This window comes from Micropterus dolomieu, linkage group LG18 (assembly GCF_021292245.1).
Source record: "Micropterus dolomieu isolate WLL.071019.BEF.003 ecotype Adirondacks linkage group LG18, ASM2129224v1, whole genome shotgun sequence".
NCBI lineage: Eukaryota > Metazoa > Chordata > Actinopteri > Centrarchiformes > Centrarchidae > Micropterus > Micropterus dolomieu.
This window is the reverse complement of record NC_060167.1, coordinates 18,927,022-18,939,647: the sequence shown is the minus strand read 5'-3', so window position 1 is coordinate 18,939,647 and position 12,626 is coordinate 18,927,022. Positions and strand designations below refer to the sequence as shown.

At 39.2% G+C, this 12,626-nt stretch overlaps 1 protein-coding gene across 3 annotated transcripts in view; it reads left to right on the top strand.

Moving 5' to 3' along the window:
• gnai2b (guanine nucleotide binding protein (G protein), alpha inhibiting activity polypeptide 2b) overlaps positions 1 to 12,626 on the top strand; it is a 62,277-nt gene that overhangs the window by 43,390 nt on the left and 6,261 nt on the right. For all 3 annotated transcript variants that reach the window (XM_046076156.1, XM_046076158.1, XM_046076157.1), the window contains exons 2-5: positions 1,266 to 1,308; positions 2,842 to 2,983; positions 7,599 to 7,759; positions 10,808 to 10,936. In XM_046076156.1, the coding sequence (XP_045932112.1) occupies positions 1,266 to 1,308; positions 2,842 to 2,983; positions 7,599 to 7,759; positions 10,808 to 10,936 (475 nt within the window). The remainder of the gene's footprint in view (positions 1 to 1,265; positions 1,309 to 2,841; positions 2,984 to 7,598; positions 7,760 to 10,807; positions 10,937 to 12,626) is intronic.

Below are 12,626 nucleotides of genomic sequence, written 5' to 3'. Positions count from 1 at the left end.
GTCAGCAGTGGGGTCCTCCTGGGTCTCCTGCCATAGCGTTTCATTTCATTCAAATGTCGACGGATAGTTCGTGCTGACACTGATGCACCCTGAGCCTGCAGGACAGCTTGAATTTCTTTGGAACTTGTTTGTGGCTGCTTATCCACCATCCGGACTATCCTGCGTTGCAAACTTTCCTCAAGTTTTCTCTTCCGTCCACGTGCAGGGAGATTAGCTACAGTGCCATGGGTTGCAAACTTCTTGATAATGCTGCGCACTGTGGACAAAGGAACATCTAGATCTCTGGAGATGGACTTGTAACCCCTGAGATTGTTGATATTTTTCCACAATTTTGGTTCTCAAGTCCTTAGACAGTTCACTTCTCCTCTTTCTGTTGTCCATGCTTAGTGTGGTACACACAGACACACAATACACAGTCAACTTCTCTCCTTTTTATCTGATTTCAGGTGTGATTTTTATATTGCCCACACCTGTTACTTGCCCCAGGTGAGTTTAAAGGAGCATCACATGCTTGAAACAATCTTATTTGTCCACAATTTTGAAAGGGTGCCAATAATTTTGTCCAGTCCATTTTTGGGGTTTTGTGTGCAATTATGTCCAATTTGCTTTTTTTTGTTTTGTTCCAATACACATAAGGGGAATAAACATGTGTATAGCAAAACATGTGTTAATGCAATACTTTTCTGTGAGAAATACTTGATTTTCTGGAAAGATTTCAGGGGTGCCAACACTTTTGGCCATGACTGTAACAATCCATACTACTGGTTTCAGTTCATTGACTAAACAGCACATATATATTATATAAAATGTTTTGTGCCATAGTACCACAACTAGCAGAGACCTTTATAAAATAATATATAAAGCTATGATATGCTTTGAAAAATACATGCAATTTGTAGTTGATATATTAAAGTCACCTTTACATTTTTCTTTCATCATGTACTCAGCAGTTGGAAAAAAGTATGCAGAAGCATAAGAGCCGTGAAACCCTCTCTCTTCCCTGCATCATTCTATCAGAGAGAAAAATAAACATAACAATGAACAAGGGAATTCTTCATGCATACATATGTACATAATAACCTCAAAAATGGAAACATAAATAAACCATGCAACACAAAGGACAAAATGTGATGTTAGTGAGTTAGTCAAAGCAGAAACAGCCATAGCCAAAGTTCAACTTTATTCGACTTACAGACACACACAAACGCAATAGCAACAGGAGCTTGATATTCCTTTGCCACTCTAATCTTTTAATGTTCCAACAGGTGCTGGGGAGTCTGGGAAGAGCACCATTGTAAAGCAGATGAAGTAAGTTACATAAGCAATTTTTATTTTTCTTGTTGTAATTGTTGGTCTTTTCTGTTAAACCCAAAGATGGATTGCCCATCTCAAAATGAGTGTTTCCACTTTGAAACTTGACTTGTGTGTCGGGTGAGCCCATTATATTTCATAACCTAGCCAATCCAGACCAAATCTGGCCAAGGGCTTATGGTTTCTTGATAATATAATAATAATACTTGTTTCACAAAAGAAGCCAAGGGGAGAACAATAATGAATCTGTAAACTTGTGTTTCTGTTGTTGCTGGAAGGAAATGTTTCACCTGCAGATGATGTGCTCATTTTAAAATCCTGATGTGTTTTGGCAAGCCAGCTAATCAGCAGAGATGCAAACAGGAAAATACATTCCCACACATACACCCGACTAATCTCTGCTCATTTTCTAAGTTGCCAATACCTCACAGATCTCATCTTCTTTGTTTAGCTCAGTCACTCAGTCACTGACCATGAGCCATATTAAATTAATTAAGTTATAGCTCAGTAGTTTCCAGTAACCATGTTATTTTTGGACAAAATAAAATTGACTTTCTTCTATGTGGTTTCCAGGGGACATTGTAGCCTCCCCTGTTTGTTATTGTCTTTTATTGCTCATAGCACAAGAGGAATGAGCATTAAAAGACAATATTGTAATGCCTTTGCACCAATCAGTACGCACACACACACACACACACACACACACACACACACAGGACCATAAATGGCTTAATTATTCACATTCCCCTGGGCTAGCCAGGCATTGAATACATTTTTTATGAGCTTGGAGCAGGAACAGTCGCTTTTTGAAGCCAGGTTATTAACAGGCATATAGATAAACCAGCCTGCAAGACAAAAACACTTCTAACACTAGGCTATTATGTAACATTACACATCGATGTATCCTTTGTAAATACAGCATTACAGAGAAAGTTAGGGAAATATAACCGTTTTCATAAAACAGCTTAAAAATTTGCAAAACATTTGCATCAATGCAACAATTAAAAGCAATAGGCAGTTTTACTTTAGAATTAATGTGGCATCCTCTCAGTTTGCTCTCACTGCACTTCCCTTTGCAGCCTGACGAAGTCTGGATGATTGCATCTCACGATAGGATGCACACATAGTTCCCTCACTCTCAGGTACAGACTAATACTAATGCAAGAGGTAAACTCAGGATACTTCATCAGCTGGATGCTGCAGAGTTGAGGCAGTTTCACTGTGTGTTAACCGCACATATACACAGTATGCTTCTTGATAGACAGGGTAGTAATTGTAAGCAGACAAAGACCTTTCAGCTTCAAAATGTTTTGCATTTCAACACCCATTAGTGTTACTAATAAACATACCATTTAACTTATTAATGTTCATATATTACTTAATTATAACAGAAGGAATGGGAATGATTACAGCAAGAAAAACCTTGTTTCAGTGTTCACATGGGAACTTGTCTATTGTTTTAAGAAAAAATGGTGTACCTATCCTTTAATGTACACTTTAGTAAATGTTGCATGTTTTTGGCATTCTTAGGATCATCCATGAAGATGGCTATTCAGAAGATGAGTGTAAGCAGTACCGAGCAGTGGTTTATAGTAACACCATCCAGTCTATTATGGCAATTGTTAAAGCCATGGCCAGTCTCAAGATAGACTACAGCAACCCTTCCAGAGTGGTAAGACTCACTCGCACTCAAACAAGATGTATTTTTGTATAGCTTGGCTTTTCTGTATATATCATTTCATTAGTATTCATTATTTTTGTCCAAAAATATTACATCTGATTGCATAAGTATGGGTAGACTAGACAAAACTGAAGTGAACAGAGCCACAGCTTGACTGCAGGATACAGAGTATAAGCAGGCATAATCCTGAACCTATGCATACAAGCTAATGTAAATGTGCCAAGTTAATTGTTGAAAATCAGTGGTGTTATAAGAGTGAAAGCAGAAAGCCATCATCGTTGTGTGAGAAAAGTCAGTTGGTCTTACTAACCATAGACAGATGAGGATCTCCCTCAGGCCACAACAAAACAATGCCTGTTTTATAAACAGCATCTTGCAGTTGTTGTGAAGTCCTCAAGACTTATGCTTTCCCAAAAGGGAAATCCCAAGAGCTTGCCTTTGTTTCTACAACCCACTATGCCCCTTTCACTTTTCTTTCTGTCTCAGAATAAAAGAGATGAAAAACTCTGATATCTTTGAAACAAACATTTCATTCTCTCACTTCCAGCGTCCCGCATAGCCCAAAGTGAGCAATTTTCAAGGCTGTGATGCCTCTGGGAAAACAGGTTTGTTTCTCAAATCATGCCTCCTCTCTGCCATTCTTGTCCAGTCAGTAACACTGGTAAGCTGGGCCAGTGTTTTAAGCAAATGTGGGATCATGTGATTTCCAACATTCACCTGTTCACAGCAGCCCTTTTTTAACAGTGAAACTGATGTTGATACTAGAAACTAGAACAATGCGTTATACTTCTCTGATCCTTCTCTGAACCTGTGGGGATACAGCCCTTGTCTTACAGACTTCACTTCCTTCATCTTTGATCAACTGTCTACTCAAAGTTCTAATAACAGAGAAGAGGCTGACAAATACGAGCAGCTGCTGCAGCAGCAAACATGCCGCTGAGGGCGGTTTTGGGGATTGGATGTATTCAAAAGTGCTGGCAGGACACATTTTAACTGCACTTTTACTTTGCTAGGTGCTTTCTGCAGCCTCAGCAATGACACAAATTAATTATTTGTTTTGAAGGTTACTATCTATAAATGGAAGACCTTACAGGTGGCCTAGAATTGTCTGGTTTCTGTTTTTAAACAACTGCGATTCATTATGTCATTCATCTTTCAGGTAATCTCCCAAAAAGCTCCAATCATAGGTTACCAACTCTAACTAGGCAAAACAGGCCTGTCAAGCTTTGGATTTGTCCACATATTACGGCAGTGTTCATTGGACTACTAAATGTCGCACTACAGCACCCGCATCTCAGACCAAAACAAATGGCTGCTACCACCCACCAGACTCCACTTAAAGATTTTACTCCGCAGGATCATCGTAAACCTCACTTCATTCAAACTGGTCAGAAACTAAATAAAACTCACCAAAACTGTCATTGTTAGTCTTTTCACTGTTCTGACAATCACCAACTCTGATTTGGTTGAAAGAAAAAGTTGAGAAAAGAAACTCTCTTTTCTCGCTCTCCTCAACAGTTTCACATGGAGGGACTCACGGGCACTAACATGCACACACAGTCAGAGCGGCTGTATAAACAAGGCACAGAGAGGCTGGGATCACAACACAGGCTGAGCTAGTGTGTCATTCTCTGCTTAGGACACCATTACTCCACTACATCTTTACATAATTGTATGCTGCAATATTAATGTTCAGAATCTCAAATGCCGTTAATAAGTTCAACACTCTACATTTAAAGATTTTGGATTGTGGTGTTTTTTTTCAGCCTGCCCAAAAAAAAAATTAAGTTAAAAGTTAAAATGTAAATAATATATTAGACACCGTTTTTATTTGCAACTTACTAGGTTAGTTTGTGGGCTTAAGGTTTCAGTTACAAAAAGCCTCATTAGAAACTAGCACATTCGCTGTTTAGTAATCATAGTTTAGGCTAACATTAGCAGCTCTATTGTGTTTCGGGATGTTTACACTTTAGCAACCACAGCCAGTGTTACCTGAGAAAGTGTGATTTTGCCAACTGATCCTGAAAGTCCTTTCTCTTGTGACTGTGAAGACAATGTAAAAGTGAAAAGATAGTTTGAAAATATATGCTACGCAGTCAAAGGTAGAAAAACATGTGAGTCCAGTTTGATCTTACATGTTTCCATATCAAGAAAGTCTTTTAGCATTATATCATAGCCATCCAGCATGTGCATATTAACGGACCTTCTACAGGGTTCTTGTTTTAAAACAAGTCTGCTGGAAACAGCCGGAGAGTGTGTTTTTTTCCATAGACTGTATATAAGAAGTGGACATAGTCATTGTGACGTCACCTGTGGACAGCCATTTTGAAGCCTCCAGTTTGGCCGATAGGTCGCCGCCATGTGGATTTTTTGCAACCAGCAGCACTGGACATGACCATATTTGGACGAGACGGTGGAGCTAATGGCCGTGTGTGGAGCTAGCTAGCTTGCTTAGCTAGGTGCAACTGTAATTCACGTTAACTGTCATTTTAACAGGGCTGACAATTTTGTCTAGTGAACAACCCTTAACCCTTAAAATTTATGTACTCACCAAAAAAAGTGAACAGGCAACTCCTAATAAGCTTTTTCAACAGCGCTGGTTAAATTTACACAGTGCTGTAGGTACGAGTCACACCAGCCTGATTGACAATTCGCCATGGTAACGTCTTGTCTATCATAGATAATCATAAAGCATACTCTGCTTTATGGTCTATTTTCCTCTAAATAGGACCATTAGTAAATGAACATCATTGTATTGAAGAAGACATGAAACTAGCGATTGAGACCATAAACTCATTAGGAAAGTGTTTACTGAGATAATTATTCAGCTGAGAAGTAGGGTCATTTTATCATTATTTCTAAGGAGCCAGACTTTTTTTTCAACAAGATGAGTTGCCCCCTGCTGGTCATTTGATAGAATGCAGGTTTCAGGGACCTCGGTCATTCTTAGTCAAAACAATTTGATTAATCGAGCACAGCCCTATTTAACACGCATCCACAGAACCTCATCAGTGCATTCATTAAACTCTTGTACAGAAACACGCATAGAGACACTTCACCAACATCAACAACAAGTCCCAGCTTCAGACAGAGATCTAGTCTGCTGCAGCCTGTGAATACTTATCAACCTGTGAAGGAGCTGTCAGTGAGGTCTAGCAGTGGCTGAACTCATTCCTGTGAAGGAGAGTGTTTTTACAGCGAAGCCAGCATATGTGTGATGTAACTGAAACTGTAATTGGAGGATTGAGGTCTCTGCTGTGGTCATTAGAGCAAGATAGATAGCCTTTTTTTCTGTCTGTGACAGATCTGTCAAATGGTTGTATGTACGTGACGATACTCAGACTCCCACACTAGCAATTAGTGTGCTAGCCTGCTCATACTTACAAAGCAGCACTGGAAACACACACACACACACACACACACACACACACACACACTTAGTAAAGATATTGTTTTCAGCCAGAATTGTTAAAAGTATTCTTAATTGTGAATCATTCCTTTATTTTAATGATGATTATACACATATTCAGATATTCTGCAGAATCACTGCTACGCTGATACACGCACATGCACAGAGAAGACCTGCGATTAATTATTGCTTTTTGGAGTTTATTTTATCACTCATTGTGAATAAAGCTTAGAGAAGATTGTTAATTTTGCGGTAACAGGAAGACTGAGGAAATTTAGAAAAACAAGCAAGATGGAAAACAGCAGGAAGTCAAGCCACACTGTGATAAATGCTGTTAGCTTGAGTCACACTAACTTATCTCATCTAGTGCTCGGTCCAGATTGGATGGCATCTTTTTATCACAGGTTTCACTGACGGCACCATTTCGTAATATTGCTACTATAATTAGGCATTAGTTCAGAGACTCAGCCCTTTGTGAGCACACAATATTTTGCATTATGTATCCAAATACTTTACTAATGCCTGAGAAGATGTTATCACCTCAACAGTGCCAAGTCTTCATAGGAGTTGAAGAATAGTTAACTACTAGAACTGACTTTATTGTGTCCTTAAAGGATACGTGCACATTGTTTCAAGTCTAATATGTCCATAAGTACATTAAAAGAGTTATTGGTCGCTGTACTTCTTCCTGTCCATGCTAGCTCATTCTTATATTCATTTTAATATAAGAGAGACAGTAAAAAATAATTTTTTACTGCAACAAAGCATTTTAAAGTCCAGCCAAAGCTAATATGAGGCTTCAGCAGCTTGTTTTGGACAAATTAAAGCAGGTTTCTTCCAAAGTTACTCAGCAAGCAAACAGTCTCTGTTGAAGCTCAAAGAGGAATGTTTGTACTAAAAAACACATCAAAACAAAAGAGCTTTCTCTAAGACTGCTGTACAACTCATTTTAACTTCGGCTGAATTTGAAACTGGCTTTTTCACAGATATAGGACTGTGGCTAACTCTTTTGTTGTACAAAAGATCATATGTGTGAATAAAGATAGACCAATCCTTTAATTATAAATTATTATCGTTGTAATCAATACACAAATATATACACTAAATAGAGAGGCTATAATTTTATCTTGTGTCAAGGATAACAGTTTTTAAAAACGTTTTGGCATTGATGCCCTGTGTCCATTTCGCCCCCTGCAGGATGATGCCCAGCAGCTCTTTGCCCTGTCTGCAGCTGCTGAAGAACAGGGCATCCTTCCCGATGACCTGGCCAACGTGATTCGGCGATTGTGGGGTGACAGCGGGATACAGAATTGCTTTGCGCGGTCACGAGAGTACCAACTCAACGACTCTGCAGCATAGTGAGTGTGAATTTGTTTCTGCATTTTATACCGCGATCCACCTAGCAATCAAATATACGTTAATGCTTTCTTCTAAAAACCCTTTCTCTAATTCAACAAAGTATTACCTTCAAGCCATGTGCCACCTTGCTTAAATCTATCATTTTTAATATTCTACTCTCTTTTGTTAAATTCAGGCTGCCATTATCAAAGTTATTACTACATATCTTCTTCTACTTGTACATCAATCAATTTCCATTCTGCCCCTGCATACACCGGACTCTGTTTCACCAATATAAATATAAATTTGGCCAAGTGGGAAACCTCACAGCCACCTGTCAAATGTGGTATTTTTTTTTCTCATCCTGCATACCTTTGTCATTCCTATTAGAAATGAGTTTTGCAGCTGAAGCACTGGAGTAATACTATAACGATTATAAAACAGCTAAAGAAAGTGACAGTGGGACTGTTCTGGGTGTTTGTATTTGGTTGATGGTTATGCTGATCCATTTTATGTTGATATCATATAAAGGGTGCAATAATGGTGCAGCCCTTTCAGCTTCTCTCATATGAAACCTGTCTTTAACTTCTCTAGGGAGCTATAGAGACTCGGAAGGATGGTCCAATAACTTCCATTTAGTGATTTTTTCTACCTCTCTGGGTTTGATTCTTTAATATTGTAACCTGATAAGCAGAGTCATGAGGGATGTATAAATGAGACTCAAGAAATTGCGTTAACTTCAAGCAAAATTGTCCAAATAACTCTGAGAATTGATAGTTGTGATAATGAAACCCCAGTGGCAGTGCTACATAAAAGTCAGAAATGTTGCTTTGTGTGATGTCTTTCATCCCATTTGGAAATATTTTGTAATAGCTGCAATGATGAGACAGAAGGGTGTTTGTTTAATAATGTATTATGTATTTAATCACTCTCGTCAGTCTACTGCCTCATTCATTTGTATTATTCTGTGTACATGACATGCATGAATGGTAAATTCTGTCCAACTGCAATGCTCGATATCTCTTTCTGTCTGTGATCTTGCCATAGAAATAATCCCACTAAGGATAGTACATAGTACTAGTGGGTCTAGTGGTAATCCCTTAGTAGTCTCATAGACATATCAGTCCTCCATTTCCACAGGAATTTCTTTTGTGAATACAGAATATGTGCACAGTTGATATTTGGCATCCACTCACTGACCTCATCTCACTCTCCACAAACGTACACCAAGCAAGCAAGGTAGAGATTGGAGTGACAATAAAACATTTACCCTCAGAAAACCTCATCCCATTATTGCATGTTACTAACACAACTTCTCCCCTTTCCGGTAGTCTTGTGCTTTCTCGTCCCTCTCCTGTCTCCTCCTATCACTTCCTGCAGGTTTTCTGGCTCTGGAGCTGTGGAGTCTGGATCTGTGGCTGCGGGTCACCTGCTGCCCCCGTGTTCCTGCTCGACACCCTCTGCTACAACAACTATTGTTACTAGTCCTATTGTTATTATTGTTATTATAATCATTAACATTACGACTGTTATCATTAACACTACTATAAATATCTGTACCATTTTTCATTTAGTCTATAGCAACATCACCTTTACTGTCTGTACCTCTGTGTGTGTATATTGTGTAGGCTGCCTCCCTCCCCTCTCTCTCTCCTTACATCCCTCTCTCTCTCTCTCTCTCTCTCTCTTTCTCTCTCTTTCTCTCTCTCTTTCTCTCTCTCTCTCTCTCTCTCTCTCTCTCTCTCTTGCCGGCTCTCTCGCTCTCTCTCTCGCTCTCTCCCTCTCTGTCCTTCACCCCCAACCGGTCAAGGCAGATGGCCGCCCACCCTGAGCCATGGTTCTGCTCGAGGTTTCTGCCTCTTAAAAGGAAGTTTTTCCTTGCCTCTGTCGCCTAGTTCTTGCTCTGGGTGGGAATTGTTGGGCTTCTGTAAATAGCATCATAGAGTACGGTCTAGACCTGCTCTTTTATGAAAAGCGCTGTGAGATAACTGTTGTTGTGATTTGGCGCTATATAAATAAAATTGAATTGAATTGAATTGAAAACTGTGTTAGATACAGAGCCTTATGCTAGGTATTACGTGTAATCTATCTTGTGAACTGAGATCGATAAATCGAAACCCAGTAAAACAACCAGACATACAGCAGCAGGTTAGGACATCAACTACCCAGCAGATAATATTCAACTTCAGAAAATCAAACTTGTATGGTTAGCTTGTGCAGACAAATGAAGGCAAGCAGCTGAGCGTGTCAAATCTGTAAACGATATCAACAATATATATATACTGTATTATGATTCAGTGAATAGTAAAGTGATGTTGATGTGTGGATGATACCTGCAGTGTCTTGTTTGTGTGCCACAAGCCACGGTCAGTTTTAACTGAGGCCTCTTCTGCAGGGAAATAATGTGAATGGGCTACGTGCAAGACAACAGTCATGTTTATATCCCCAGACATAAAAAACAATATTAAACTCTCTTCCTGAACTCCGAGTCTGCAATGAGCCAAATACTAGTATCCCAGCAGGTAACCAAAGGCACTGTGCATTATATGCCACTAATCAATGTCGCTAGAGTAACAATTGTGTCAAATGACGATATGAAAACAATGTGACAATGTGAGAGTGGTCGGTCATAGAGATTAACCTAAAGAGAAGTATCCCCTGAATCTGCAGCTAGCTCCACTCGGCTTTCAAGTTCGCCATATCCACTTAAAAGGCATTATATGTTATTTGTTTCACAACAACAAAACAATCTGTTGTTTAAGGTTGAATTAACCCTGATTTCTCCCAACGACCGTTTGGAGCTGCAGTTCTGGGAGGATAAAACCTGATGTATTGGACTCCAACCTGCGTAATAACTTAATTATTACTGCTACTTACAATTTCTTTCATTGTCATTTAATCTGTAGATTATTTTCTCAATTAATCGTTTAGTTGTTTGGTCTACAAAATGGTTAAAAATGTGGATGAATGTTTCCCTAAGCCCTGTTTGTCTTGTTTTGTCCACAACCCAAAAATATTCAGTTTCCTTACCCCTACATGTGTTGTATGTCTCTCTCTCTCTCTCTTAGTTACCTGAATGAAATGGAGAGGATAGGTAAAGCAGATTACATCCCCTCCCAGCAGGATGTGCTGCGAACTCGGGTCAAGACCACTGGCATTGTAGAGACTCACTTCACTTTCAAGGAATTGCACTTCAAGTAAGGCCATATAGCACTGACCTGATGTTAGTAGACTTAAGATATTTTGGAAATAAATACATACATGAAAATAGCACACTGCCATATCCACTTTCACCCAGTCACCCTTTTATCAAAACAAACACTTTAGGCATTTTCGACCAACGTGAGAGTCTAGGGAACTCTCGCTTAGCAACTCACCCACAGTGAGAGGGTGTATTTGACATTTAGTAACACAAGTGGTAATATGACCCCATAGTGTTCACTCATCTCTGATGCTTGGTTGCAAAAAAACTGCCGGTTGTCACACAATGAAACAGGATCAATACTGAATAAAATTTAACTGTTTGCGTTATTTTGGGAAAGCAGTAAGGCAAAAACCTGACTTGGATATTAAAGTAACTGGGTAAATGTGAGTGTGCCATCACAAGTGTTTTCATTGAATTAGGCTCTATCAGTATCAGCAGTGACACCACCGTACCAGCCGCCTCCACAATTGCTCTAAACAATTTGCTAGACTTCATTTTGGTCTAAACCTTAATAGCATAGAGGGTCATCTGACCCTCCTGGCTTGAAATGTACAACTCAGCTATTCAGAAGCCAAATTATACCAACAATTAAATGCTTCACTATCAGTATTGTACTGAGAGCTGAGTAAATTAATTTGATCCTGTGCACCGTGCTCTCTATAAAACAAGAGCTTTATATAGTGCTAACATTTGAGCGTGTCCTCCATGCAGTATTGTAGGTCTTACATAAAATATGCTCTGACCCAGCCTGAACACTTGTGTGGGACAGTAATGGATGTATAGATACATCTCTTAATAGAGGATGTGCGAGAGATACAGTTACAGGACCTATAGTGAAGGAGAATTCCTGTACAGTGTATAGGTGAATATATAAAATATGTCATATAAAAGAGCAAGGAGTATAGATATGTGTGTATGAAATTATACCAAGAGATGATCTTATTCTAACAGAACTCAGTTGTTTGGTTTGTGAAATACCCTAGACTTTGTAAATCAGCTAAACAGATCTGTACTATATACATATATACACACATACACACACACACACACATATATATATATATACAGTGGGTACAGAAAGTATTCAGACCCCTTTAAATTTTTCACTCTTTGTTTCATTGCAGCCATTTTCCAAAAATCAAAAAAGTTCATTTTATTTCTCAGTAATGTACACTCAGCACCCCATCTTGACAGAAAAAAACAGAAATGTAGAAATTATTGCAAATTTCTTAAAAAAGAAAAACTGAAATATCACATGGTCATAAGTATTCAGACCCTTTGCTCAGTATTTAGTAGAAGCACCCTTTTGATCTAATACAGCCATGAGTCGTTTTGGGAAAGATGCAACAAGTTTTTCACATCTGGATTTGGGTATCCTCTGCCATGCCTCCTTGCAGATCCTCTCCAGTTCTGTCAGGTTGGATGGTAAACGTTGGTGGACAGCCATTTTCAGGTCTCTCCAGAGATGCTCAATTGGGTTTAAGTCAGGGCTCTGGCTGGGCCATTCAAGAACAGCCACGGAGTTGTTGTGAAGCCACTCCTTCGTTATTTTAGCGGTGTGCTTAGGGTCATTGTCTTGTTGGAAGGTAAACCTTCGGCCCAGTCTGAGGTCCAGAGCACTCTGGAAAAGGTTTTCGTCCAGGATATCCCTGTACTTGGCCGCATTCATCTTTCCCTCGATT